This window comes from Dendrobates tinctorius, unplaced genomic scaffold, assembly GCF_039654945.1.
Source record: "Dendrobates tinctorius isolate UK_male_01 unplaced genomic scaffold, ASM3965494v1 ptg000133l, whole genome shotgun sequence".
In the NCBI taxonomy this organism is placed as follows: domain Eukaryota; kingdom Metazoa; phylum Chordata; class Amphibia; order Anura; family Dendrobatidae; genus Dendrobates; species Dendrobates tinctorius.
In genome coordinates this window covers 50,569,105-50,583,270 of record NW_027361801.1, presented here as the reverse complement: position 1 = coordinate 50,583,270, position 14,166 = coordinate 50,569,105, and the positions used below count along the sequence as shown (strand labels likewise).

The 14,166-nt window shown below is 40.9% G+C and overlaps 1 protein-coding gene across 1 annotated transcript in view; it reads left to right on the top strand.

Annotated features, from left to right (window-relative positions):
• Nucleotides 1-11,970, top strand: part of FAM199X (family with sequence similarity 199, X-linked) — a 41,855-nt gene extending 29,885 nt beyond the window's left edge. Inside the window, exons 4-6 of the mRNA XM_073543632.1 lie at nt 1,480-1,641; nt 1,933-2,190; nt 6,151-11,970. Coding sequence (XP_073399733.1) covers nt 1,480-1,641; nt 1,933-2,190; nt 6,151-6,321 — 591 coding nt within the window. The 3' untranslated portion in view covers nt 6,322-11,970. The remainder of the gene's footprint in view (nt 1-1,479; nt 1,642-1,932; nt 2,191-6,150) is intronic.
• The last annotated feature ends 2,196 nt before the right edge of the window (nt 11,971-14,166 follow it).

Genomic DNA, 14,166 nt, shown 5'->3' with positions numbered 1-14,166 from the left:
GCGTAGGAGAAATAGGGATTTTTGTGTGCTCACCTTAAAATCCTTTTCTCCGAGCCAATCATTGGGGGACACAGCACCCACCCTGTTTAGCCTATTGGCTCACTGTAGCATTCTTAGGCTTTGACATAGTTATGGTTATTGTTGACTGTTTATGCTCCTACTGCTTTTTTCACCGAACTGGAGAAATTTCATCCAGCGAGAGGGTGTATACTGCTGGGGAGGAGCTAACTTTTTTTTCTGGTTTACTTAGTGTCCTCCTAGTGGCCAGCAGCATAACACCCACTGTCTGTGTCCCCCAATGATTGGCTCGGAGAAAAGGATTTTACGGTGAGTACACAAAAATCCCTATTTTTGCATAGTGTTAACCTCCTAGTGGCAGCAGCATACACCATGGTTTCCTGTGTCCCCCAACGAAGGCTCCGTGAAACAGATTTTACGGTGAGTACCCAAAATCTAGTTTTTTTTTTTTTGTTTTTTTTTTGTGGTAGAGGGACTGTAACCTTTGTATTAACTTTGGTGATCAGGATATTATGCAATTGCTTTTGAACATTTTTATACACATCCAGGCTAAAGGGCTGAGGCAAGACATAGCCCTATTATGGGCTTAATGTATTGTTTGTGGTTTTAATGTCTTTTAATGTTTTGTAGTTCTGTGTTTACCAATAAAAGTCTGATTTATCATTTTGTGTGATCCCTGTAGTCTGCATGTCCCCCTTCCTCCAGTTGTTTATACAGATCCACACCCCTTTGACTAGCGCACAGCCGTCATGTAAATGTTTCCAAACATGTAATTTGTTTATACGGTTGGGAAAACCAATCGTTAAAGGTTTGCTCTTATGATTTGCCTTTAGGAGTACACCGCTCCCCATCTGTCAACTTCCTTCCTCCTTTTAGGGGTGATGCACTCCTTGATTGGCAGTTTGGACTTGTGGCATCATCATCGTGCCACTGGCCCAGACTGTATCATTTGTGATGCCACTACGTTAGACACATTAGCCTTTGTTATAGGAGGAACAGAGTGGCACTGAATTTTTTGGGATTTAGCTATCTGGTCTGCTTCAGAGAAGCACCCCTGAGATTTATATCAGAGCTTGCAATTACGTGCTCTTTACCTAGGAAACTGACCACCTCTGACAGACTTTGGCTGTGGCCAATAGCATAGGCATCGAGAAATTACAATGAAAATTGAAAATCCCTATGTTTTTGAGACCTGCTAGGATTTTTAATGATCATTTGAAAAATCAATCTTGTAATGTGAAGGGATATTGATAGGATATGCTTTCAGTTTATGATAATCGCTTGCCGACCTCTTTGTGGGGGGGGGTCTCCGTCGAATCAGATATTGAAGAGGCAACATTGGTGGGAATCGCTAGCCCACCACTTTTCAATGAGCTGCAGCATGGTCTGACACTTGTTCATCACACTGTTTTGAGTGCTGTATGTAAATCGCACAAATTTGACTTTTTTGTTTTCTTTTAGGTGGAATACATAGAATACCTCAGTCGAAAAGTGAGCACAGAGATGGGGCTACGGGAACAGCTTGACATCATAAAAATCATTGATCCTACGGCGCAGATTTCTCCTACGGACAGCGAATTTATCATTGAGCTGAACTGTCTGACTGATGAAAAGCTGAAACAGGTTTGTTTGGACACTAGACTGGGTGGATAACTGCACTGATGCATTACCTCTGTGCAAGGTTGAATTGGCAGAGGGGGGACAGTAGAATATGCAGAAAGTTACACGATCCCATACTAACGAAACAGGACTTAAAGTGCTAAAGAGAGGAGAGCGAACACATACCGATACTACAGCGTATTACTTATAATATTAGGCATTTTCAAAGGATGGAATCGGTGACATGGTAAACTTATAGCAAGGTGTTCTTTTACATTTTAACATGGTTTTGTTTTTTCTGTATGTTACCATCAGGTCAGAAGCTATATCAAGGAACATAGTCCACGTCAGCGCTCCACACGAGAGAACTGGAAAAGGACCAGTTACAGTGCAGCTAGTACAAGTGGCGTGAGTGGCGCCAGTGTAAGCAGTGGAGCCAGTATGGTCAGCACTGCAAGCAGCAGCGGCTCCAGTGGCGGCAACTCTGCCTCCAACTCAAGTGCAAACATGAGCCGAACTCACAGTGACAGCAATCTGTCTGCAAGTGCTGCAGAACGGATCAGAGATTCAAAGGTAAACGTGTCTGTAGTTTATATGGTGAAAGTATGTTGTATCCATGAAAGGCATACAGATTAGGTAGTACCTGCCACTAGGTGAAAAGTATTCCTGCTACTCTGGGAGTATTATTAGTAGTAGTATTTATTTTAATTTGCTATATGGTCACGTAGAAATGGGCCTTTTTATTTAGTGTTAACTTTATGGTCTTTACACGAGGGGTCATTGCTCACTGTATTCACTAACCAAAAAAGGTCCACATCTCTGAAATCATATAATACATTCTAATAATAATGGAATGCTCGGGAGCAGCAAAATCAGAGCAAAAACTGGCCACTGATGACCATTTTGACAGGTCCTCTAAAGCTTTTTTTTTTTCTTTTTTTCTTTTTTTTAACCGAAAATACTGATATAATTTAAAAGGGTAATAGCTTTTGTTATCATGGTAAAATTGCAAAGAAGCTTTGCCTTTTATCGTTTTATTTGGTACAAGCTGAAGAGCACGGCGTTGCTCGGGCACAGTAACTACTAAGTATATATATATATATATATATATATATATATATATATATATATATATATATATATATATATATATATATATAAGTTGTGGCCAAAAGTATTGACACTCCTGCAATTCTGTCAGATAATACTCAGTTTCTTCCTGTAAATGATTGCAAAGACAAATTCTTTGGTGTTATTATCTTCATTTAATTTGTCTTAAATGTAAAACCACAAAAGAGAATGAAGCAAAACATTGATCATTTCACACAGAACTCCAAAAATGGGCCAGACAAAAGCACTGGCACCCTCAGCCTAATACTTGGTTGCACAACCTTTAGCCAAAATAACTGCGACCAACCGCTTCCGGTAACCATCAATGAGTTTCTTACAATGCTCTGCTGGAATTTTAGACCATTCTTCTTTGGCAAACTGCTCCAGGTCCCTGATATTTGAAGGGTGCCTTCTCCAAACTGCCATTTTTAGATCTCTCCACAGGTGTTTTATGGGATTCAGGTCTGGACTCATTGCTGGCCACCTTAGAAGTCTCCAGTGCTTTCTCTCAAACCATTTTCTAGTGCTTTTTGAACTGTGTTTTGGGTCATTGTCCTGCTGGAAGTCCCATGCATTCTGAGGGAGACCCAGCTTTCTCACACTGGGCCCTACATTATGCTGCAAAATTTGTTGGTAGTCTTCAGACTTCATAATGCCATGCACACGGTCAAGCAGTCCAGTGCCGGAGGCAGCAAAGCAACCCCAAAACATCAGGGAACCTGAATGTTTGACTGTAGGGACCGTGTTCTTTTCTTTGAATGCCTCTTTTTTTTCTGTTGATGCCTTTGCCCAAAAAGCTCTACTTTTGTCTCATCTGACCAGAGAACATTCTTCCAAAACATTTTAGGCTTTTTCAGGTAAGTTTTGGCAAACTCCAGCCTGGCTTTTTTATGTCTCGGGGTAAGAAGTGGGGTCTTCCTGGGTCTCCTAACATACAGTCCCTTTTCATTCAGACACCGAAGATAGTATTGGTTGACACTATTGTACCCTCTGACTGCAGGGCAGCTTGAACTTGTTTGGATGTTAGTCGAGGTTCTTTATCCAACATCCGCACAATCTTGCATTGAAATCTCTTGTCAATTTTTCTTTTCCGTCCACATCTAGGGAGGTTAGCCACAGTGCCATGGGCTTTAAACTTCTTGATGACACTGCGCATGGTAGACACAGGAACATTCTTTGGAGATGGACTTGTAGCCTTGAGATTGCTCATGCTTCCTCACAATTTGGTTTCTCAAGTCCTCAGACAGTTCTTTGGTCTTCTTTCTTTTCTCCATACTCAATGTGGTACACACAAGGACACAGGACAGAGGTTGAGTCAACTTTAATCCATGTCAACTGGCTGCAAGTGTGGTTTAGTTATTGCCAACACCTGTTAGGTGCCACAGGTAAGTTACAGGTGCTGTTAATTACACAAATTAGAGAAGCATCACATGATTTTTCGAACAGTGCCAATACTTTTGTCCACCCTCTTTTTTATGTTTGGTGTGGAATTATATACAATTTGGCTTTAGGACAATTCTTTTTGTGTTTTTTCATTTAAGACAAATTAAATGAAGATAATACCAAAGAATTTGTGTTTGCAATCATTTTCAGGAAGAAACTGAGTTTTAGGTGACAGAATTGCAGGGGTGTCAATACTTTTGGCCACAAGTGTGTGTGTGTGTGTGTGTGTGTATATGTGTAATATATAATATTTAAAATGTGTATAGCCCTGCCCACTCCACATGGCCACATTCACTATAATATCCCACATCATCCTGTCATCAGTAAGCCACCGGACAACTACCACTAATATCCCACATCATCCTGTCTGCCAGAGCCACCGGACAACTACCACTAATATCCCACATCATCCTGTCAGCCAGAGCCACCGGACAACTACCACTAATATCCCACATCACCCCGTCAGAGCCATCGGACTACTGCCACTAATATCCCACATCATCTTGTCAGACAGAGCCACCAGACAACTACCACTAATATCCCACACCATCCCGTCAGAGCTACCGAACTACTACCACTAATATCCTACATCATCCTGTCAGCCAGAGCCACCGGATTACTACCCCTGATATCCCACATCATCCCGTCAGCCAGAGCCACCGGACAACTACCACTAATATCAAACCCCATCCTGCCATCCACAGCCACCGGACTACTACCCCTAATATCCCACATCATCCCGTCAGCCTGGGGTCAGAACAAGAGCGCAGAGTGGATTTGCCCTAACTTCCATACCAGTGATCCCTTTAAGAGAGGTCTGGGGTCAGAACCAGAGCGATGAGTGGAACGGTCCTAGCTTCCATACTGGGGATCCCTTTAAAAGAGGCCTGGTGTCAGAACCAGAGCGCTGAATGGATTTGCCCTCACTTCCATACCGGGGATCCCTTTAAGAGGGAAGATGTGCCTATGGGATGGAGGATGTGTGATGGGTATATGGGCACTGGACTATGGGATGTAGGATGTGTGATGGGTATATGGGCAGTGGACTATGGGATGGAAGATGTGTGATTCGTATATGGGCACGGGAGGGGGTGATTCATTTCTTTCATGTGCTCTCTGCTCCTTTCAGGGGGGCAGACAATGACTGGGACCTTATGTTCCCAGGGATGCTAGATTTCTCCCACCTGGTCAGTGTCTGCTTAGGTGTTGTGGAGTGGGAAAACTGTTGCTAATAACTCAGCTTCTTTTAAACAGCTCTGGTGAAATGAAAGATGCTTAGTGATTGAGTGGGACTGTGTGGCGTGGGCATGGCCGGTACACACATACATTCATTTTTATATACAGTATATAGATTAAAACCTCTCTGAATAATATATACTTTTATAGTTTAGTTCTTATTGCCTAGTTTCTGGCCACTGCTGCTGTCAATCAGAGGTTGCCTGGCTCCTAAGCCGGTAGCACAGTAGTTACAAGCTCTATTGGAAAGAGCTGTTAAGCTCCTGCTGTGGATCTGATTGCATCACGACAGTCTCAGTACTCTATTGCTTCTGCCTGCAGCCTGGCAGAGCGCACAGCTTGGTCTGGTGGCTCAGCCTTGTGGCTGCTTCAAGCTGTCAATCAGTAGTGCAACAACTCCTGACAATCTGGGGAACCAGTGTGCTTTCGAAGAATGTTGAGAAAACCCTTTTAATCTTTTGCTACTTTCATGGTTGCTATTTCAGTCTTGTTTTTTTTTTTGTCTGTTTTTCCACTGCCCCGGATCACTTGTAGTATTAGACTCGTGATTTGTAAAATAATTACAGGATCTTCCTTCTAAACAAAACTGAGGCAGTTAACATCTACACAGCCTTCTGAGCTGCCAACTTGTGCTCTTAATATAAACTTATTTTGTAGCTTTTAATGAATGTTTAGAATACTAGAAACCTGAATATTTGTGTTTTTTTTTTTTTGTCTTTGCTTAAATATATAATTTTATTATAGAAACGGTCAAAGCAGAGGAAACTGCAGCAGAAAGCCTTGCGGAAGAGACAGCTGAAGGAGCAACGGCAGGCGCGGAAGGAGAGACTCAGCGGCTTATTTCTAAATGAAGAAGTACTTTCTCTAAAAGTGAACGAGGAGGAACACGAAGCCGATGTAGACGTATTGATGTGACGAGGGTGAAACTTGCAGTGTTCTTCATAAGTCTCAATAAGGCTGTGTTATTTGAGACCATCTTAGAAAATTGATCTCCTATTCTACTTTTGCTCCACTAACTAGTCTGAGGGTATCTTAAAATCGCAGACAGTGTGACTTTGGGGAGAATAACTTAGCATTTCAGCAATCGCTGATCCTTTGGTTATACACCTACAGAATTGATGTGATTTTGTCAAAAAAAGGACTGTTTTGAAATGGGTTCTAGACTGAATGCCTCTAGGCCGGTGGTCTCTAACTCGAGAGCCACATTCTGAGAGATAATCGTGAGCCGCATCAAGATCCCTGATTATCGGACACCCTGACTGCTTCCCACAATAGTGACATACAGAGCTCTCCATTACTAGTATAATGTAATTCAAAGTCTCCTTGCTCAAATCGCCTTTTCTTGCAGACCACCTCTATTATAGGCAGTGTTCTCGCATCAAGGAATCCCCCCCCCCTCCCCCAAGTTAGTGTGGAGGAAGTGCTTGAAGCAAGAAAACCATCACATCCGGCTTTCAGAAACCCTCTAACTGGCAGGATCGTCCTTTCTCCAGCCTCAAATATTACCCCTCACGCCCGGTATACATGCATCTACATGTGCTCTTCTCTGCACGGCTAGTTACCAAAGTCACCATCTGCTCTTCATAGCCGCTGACTAGACATGATATTAATGCACCAACCTGGCATTCAGCAGCGAGCCACATGTTGTGGACCCCTTCTCTAAGCTGGTAGTATCAGATACTGAGGTTCTGTGTGGTTGGCACGAATGATGCATGCATCATTCGAGGTTAACTGATTAGCATTTTTCAATATTTTTTGACTAGTCCCAGGTTTTTCCTGAATACCTTAGTAAAAAGCTCTCATGATGGGTAATTTATATTAATTCTGCAGCTCGGCAGGTGTCAGTGCAGCGTTGTTTCCTACCTTGTCCTGCATCTGTTTTTAAGAGGTAGTTCACATGCAAAATGAAGCAATTACACGAACAGGTCAGTTGTTTTTTTTATGTTAGATCACTGTCCGAATATGGACCACGACGTCTGTACAGGCCATGGATTTGCTATTTTGACCTTAACAGCTGCGTATACATATTCCTATGAGGTTGTTGGTTTTGGTTTGCAGAAGACCTGGAGCTTGGCCGGACTTAGACCTTTATTCAGACTGTGATACCCACATGAAAAAGTGGCAGAAATTTCAAATAAATTGGATAATTGTTTGACATGAGCTTGGAAAGCTGGGAAATTGCAATATACTTTGATCATGACTTTGACAACCATTTAATTCTAATGTTCCTAGTGTTCCTGTACGACGTGCTCGATCGTGTAAATGCCAGATTTTACCAAAGTCTTAACGTATCTCTTTGACATATTAAAATGGGTATCGGGGATAAAGAAATCCTTAGGGTTCAGCGACGTGGACAATGAACCAAACTATTAGCCCCAATGTGTCACGAAGAGAGTGCATGGTTATCTGACTACGACTCTTGTATTTCCCTTAGGATCACTAGTCCACCATTTTTCCTTGTAATTTGACAAGTACAAGTGCTTTCTACTAACATGTCTGTTTTAGACTTAAGAAGAACACTGTAATCCCCTGTGTCTGTGACTAACCGGACACGGTGAAAGGGACGCTGATAACCAACTTGCTTGTACTGTATATTTGTATATAGCAATATTTCTGCACTCCCATCTTTGTATTATGCTTAGCCGGTGATTGAATGGGCCTGTGGCACGGTTACTGTATCATTACTCTGTATATTCTGGAACCTGAGAAATACTTGGAAATGACTATTATCATAAGCATTCAGCACTTTCATGCCATAGCGCTCAGTTGTCAGAACTTCGCTTTGCTTAAAATGGCCTAGATTGTCAGATGTAGTCAGTGGGCTTTATTTCCACTAAATGGTGTTCATAAAATAAGAAGCTATTATTCCCCCTCGTGTTATAGTGAGACTAATCGTGACCTCTACCTTGGTATGAGCTTCTTTCTTCACATATGAAACGTACATGTATAGTGTGTGGCATAAATGTTTTTGGTTTTTATTTTGCCTCCGTTTTAATTTTTAGAAATTGAATGCATATTACAGGTATTATGGCTTTAGAAAACTACTGTGCCTTTATGTGAAAAAAGAAATGAGGATGTTAAGAAAAATTTTTTTTTTTTTTTTTGTAACTGTTATAGCCTTTATCAGCACTGTCCGACATCATTAGGGGTCTGTTGTTCTGTATATAGACCTGTTGATCAGTGGCAGCTTGGCACAGAGTACTTTTGTTCCCAAAGCACCAGTGCTATGTGAAAGTACTGGCGCACGTCACTGGTGAATTTTTTCATTGTATCATGTATCCAGTTCAACATGACAGATTTAGTGACTGGGAAACCTGTCATGTTGGGAAATACTATTTACCTGCTGATATAGGGTTAATCTGCAAGTAAATGGCATTAAAATTATGCCTGACTGCCTTATTGGAGTTGCGGCTGAAGGGAGAAAATGAAGTTGTATCCTCCCTGTATCCACTCGCTTACAAGTCATGGAGTAAACGGTGTCGGTCAGTGCTCAATGCGCTGTAATCACTTACTGGTGCTTGGACAATATTGCTCCTCACACATCCGCTGTACACTAGCGATTACAGTATAGTGACCGGTGATTGTATCTGCTCCCTGCAACACTCTGACAGCGAGAGGCACCAGGGAGGATAGAAGTTAATTTTCTCCCTGTAGCTGCACTTCCAATTAGCAGGCAGAATTTTTTATTCTTTACCTGAAGATTAACCTTATATTTGCAGGTAATAGTAGGTTATAACGTTATTAACCTACCTGGTGCCCACACTTAGTCGGGGAGGAAATTAACTTTTTTCTACCTTGGCAGCGTTCGGGGTTCAGTCACGGTGTATAGAGAGAGGCGGCTGTAACCGTGCCCTGGCACTGACTGACACTGGCTCTGCATTGGGGTCGGCTGTCAGTCAGGGCCAGGGGGCGCTTTTACAGTCGTCGCTGTCTATACTCAGAGCGATGACTCAACCCGTGCCCACGCCGCACCCGAAACTGGAACGCTACAGGGGGTATAAAGTTAATTTTCTCCCTGCAGAGTTTGGCAAAGTGTAGTCATGCTATTATCCTGCAGACTAACCCCATATTTGCAGGTTAACCTCTTAATGACCGCCAATGCATCTTTTTTACTGACCTGAGATATGAGTATAGCATCCCCATACAGGTGACAATCCAGCAGCTGTTGGCTGTACTCTATAGCTGACAACTTGCTTCATCACAAACGATCAATGTTGGCACCAGCCATATCTGTTTAACCTCACTTAGATGCTGCTGTCAAAAGTGACCAAATCATATAAATGGTTAACAGAGTGTGAGGGCTTCCTTTTTAACCCCATCAGCACCCTGTGATTCTGTGGTCCTGATGTTTGCCATGGTAATTCACGACCAAATAGCGGCCTTAGAGTCTGAAGGCATTCCTTTTTTCATTCCTGTTCTGCCACTTTGTATTAACTCCTGAAAATCACTTTAAGAGTTAAAAAAAAAAAAAACAACAAAAAAAACTACCTGTCAGCAGTTTTCAATATGTTGGGGAAGGGGGGTGCTGTTTTTAAAATGGTATCACTTTTTGGAGGTTTACAGTATATAGGACCCTCAAAGTCACTTCAAACCTGGGTAGGTCCCTAAAAAAAAAAAAAAAAAAAATCGCTTTGTAAATTTCCTTGAAAAAATGAAAAATTGCTGCTATATTTTTAAACCTCCTAAAATGCTAACAAAAGAAAAGAACATTTTATAAATGGTGCTGATGTAAAGCAGGCATGTGGAAAATGTTATTTATCAATGTTTTTCTGTGGTATGACTCTCTGGATTAAAGGGATAATCATTCAAAGTGTTAAAATTACACTTTTTTTTTTCCCATTTTTGTGAAATTTGATATTTTTTTTTTATAAATAATCCCAAAACATGTTGACCTAAATTTATCCTTATCAAAAATTATAATGTGTCACAAAAATTATGTGTCACAAACAAAACTTATAATGTCACAAACAAAACTATCTCAAATTTACTGATTTGCTGAAGAACTCCAGAGTTATTACCACATAAATTGACAGTGGTCAGATTTAAAAAATGGTCCGGTCACCGAGGGGTGTAATAAATATAAATATATATATATATCTCTATCTCTCAGAAGGTGAGTATATCACTATTTTTTACGTAAAAAGTTGGTCACGCTTGACAAGTGACCAACCTGTCGATCACCTTTCCAAGCGATGCTTCAAATGGCTTGTAAAGCGCAAGCTCAAAACACTTGTGTTTTGCGGGAAAATTTCTGCAACGTGGGCACATAGCTTTAAGGCTAATCCCCAGGATTAAAATTGGCATTACCTACTAAATCCCCCACCACTCTTATGGTAGTTACCTGTCCTTATTTACTTTGCTTTAGCTGTGACCCGCTTTACATTCTCATGACTGCTGCAGCCAATCATTTGCCTCAATAGCAATGCTTGATGGTCAGAATTTAGGCCAGTCATTGGCTGCATTGGTCACTTGCATTTACAGCACATCACTGTAGTGGCAAACTTAAGACCCTCAGGGAACTTACAGATGAGTAATGTTGTGTGCATGCTTTTAGGCTTCTTTGTTACAATCCAAGACTACACTTTAAGGTTATGGTGGCACTAAATTTTTTTCAAAGCCTCTTCAAAAACTTGGCGTTTCTGCTGCAGAACCTCACCAAAATGACTGTAGTGTGAGTACACCCAAAGTGGGTTTAACTTGTCTATTAACATAAGGCCTAACTCATAAATTTTAATCTTAAAAATGGTGGCAATTTGCAACGGAGATTTCTCAAAAGCTAGGCAAAAGTGGAGCATTTACTCACGGCAGCCAGTGAGGTTTAATTTTGCAAACAGCCACTTGTACTTTTTGAGGTTTTTTTTTACATTTTTTATTTCTTCTCCCAAATGAACCAATTCTTACTGCCGGTTAAATGTCTGATTGTATTTTTTTAAAACTGCACTGGGAAAGTGAAATATGGACACTGGATTGGAAAGTCAGCACTCCAATGACCCCCCCCAATCTTAGTCTTTTTATGGCCCTGGCTGAATACATACTTCTACGTAATATGGTTTTACTTCCTGCCAATGACTCCAGTTTATGAGAGAGAAAAATGTCTGCATGTAAATACTTCTGGGACTTGTGCTACTTATAAATGGCTGCTGTACTTGATGTTCATTTACATCATGTTACATATGAAACACTAATGTAGTAATAAAGTAATGTAAAGTCATAGATTAAGGCAAAAAATACAATGTTACTATGTTTATATGTACAGACATTGAAGATTATGTTCAGACTGTGGGTATAATGTAGAAAATATAGATTTTATTTTTTTGCCTGGAAGCCATTGTGTGTACGTTTTCATGTGTGATCATGACCGAAAATCTGCATTACAACTTAAATACAATGTGTTGTATCTGTAACATTTTGGAGTGTTTTTTTTTTTTTTTTACATGTTTGCATAATCTAGATGCAGTTCTCTCCCTAGATCTTATTTCAGTAGCTTTTTTTTCTGTTCAGTTTACAGACAACCTATCAGTAGAAGGAAAGTCACGGCTTAATAAATTCTCTTTGCAAAAATAATTTGAATCTGTTTCATTGGTGCGGTTACTTTAGTCGACACTGCTTCTCGTGCATGTTACGGTCTGCAGCACCGATGGCTGTAGCGCAGTCAATCTGTGAGCTCAGCAGCTCTGAGCGGCTAGTGCCGTTAACTTAGAGCTACTGCGTTCACTAATTGGTTGCAGAGCTGTCGATTTTTAAAGTGAGTCTCCATGACCCACAAGGAGACCTCTGAGGAGCCAGAAAAGCAGAAGCCCCCATAAGTAACTCCATTTTACACACTACACCTCTCAATGAGTTCATCTAGGGGTGCAGTGATCATATTGACACCACAGGTGGGTCACAGAATTTATTACCATTGGGCAGTGAAAAAAAAATTGTATTTTTACTACCACAAATTTTTGTTTTAGTCCCAGATTTTACATTTTCACACTGAGAAATGGGTAAAAATTGCACCAAAATCTGCCCCACAATTTCTGCTGAATGTAGAGATATAGTAGTGTTCAAAATAGTAGCAATGTGTTCAAAAACAGTTAATCACTAAATCTTTATACTAGTTTTTATTTCCATGTATTGCGAATATTGCACACTGTTTTCTAATTCAAAACATGAAGAGAAATATATATAATTAACTACATTACAGAAAATAACAAAATATGAACATTGGTCTGTTCTAAAAATTATCAGTCTGAATTTGTTTTTACATATGACAATATGTACTTTTTTGTGGATTTAGCATTCCTGTGAATCACTAACCTGATATTTAGTTGTATGCCCACAGTCCGGACATTGTGCAGGCCACTCCATATCCTCAATTTTGTTGGACTGGAACCAAGATTTTGCTTGTTTACAGGTGTGTTTAGGGTCGTCTTGTTGAAACACCCATTTCAAGGGCATATCCTCTAAAGCGTAAAGCAACATGATCACTTCAAGTATTTTAATATATGCAAACTGGTCCATGATCCCTGATATGCGGTAAATAGGTCCGGCACCATAAGAAAAACACGCCCATATCATGGTGCTTGCACCACCATGCTTCATTGTCTTCAGAGTGTACTGTGGCTTGAATGAAGAGTTTGGGGATCATCTGACGAACTGTCTGCGGGCCTTGGTCCCAAAAAGAACAATTTAACTTTCATCAGTCAGCAAAATGTTTCTCAATTTCTCTTTAGGCCAATTGTGTTTTTGGCAACTCGTATCCAATATAGTACATGTCGTGTTTTTTTTTTTTTTTTTTTTTTTTTGCTGTGCGACTTTGCTGGGACATCTTGCTAAGAGATTAGCTTCACACAGGCTTCTTCTAACTGTCACAGTACTCACAGGTAACTTGAGCCTGTCTTTGATCATCCTTTAGCTGATCATTGGCTGAGCCTTTGCCGTTCTGGATTTTCTTCCATCAATTCGAATGGTAGTCTTCCTTTTTCTTCCATGTCTCTCTGGTTTGGCTTTCCATTTTAAAGCACTGGAGATCATTTTGGCTGAACAGCCTATCATTGTCAGCACTAGAGTTGAGCAAAACAGGTCGGCCAAATTTGTAAGTCTGGTTTCGCCGGCCGAAACCCGACCACAGCGTGAAGTCGGCCATGCGGTCGGCGACCCGAGCTCCAAAGTCGGATTTCTTAGAGTGCTTGCACGTGACTTTTTTCAGCCACTGAGCAAGGATGTACAGTGTGGGCAATGAGATGACGTGCATCGTTCGGGGAGAGAGAGAGATTTTGCGCACTTTAAAAAAAGCTGTCCGGCATGTAGGTGTGTTTACTGTCCTCCACTCCCTGCCGACTTTGGTTCCCCCTTGACTTTCATGGGGTTTCGTGTTTCAGTCGGACCTTCAACTTTTCACGATAAGTCGGACGATTTCGTTCGACTCGACTTTTGAGACAGTCTGGTTTCATGAAACTCGACCTTAAGGCAAAGTTGCTCATCTCTAGTCGGCACTTCTTTATAAGTATTACCCTGTTCTGAACAGTGTCTCAAACGACCCATATTTCTAAAGCTTTCAAGGAGAAATGCATGTCCAACACTTAAATAAGAGCCACCTGATTCACACCTGTTTCTTCACAGAATGATTGACTTTACTAATTGAACTCCATACTGCTATTATTTTGAACACACCTTTTCAATTAATTATTCTAATACGCAGACTCAAACATGCAGATCACGAATGCTGTGTCTGTTGGAATCTACTGCACCAACTGGTAAATTGTTTGACACATGGTA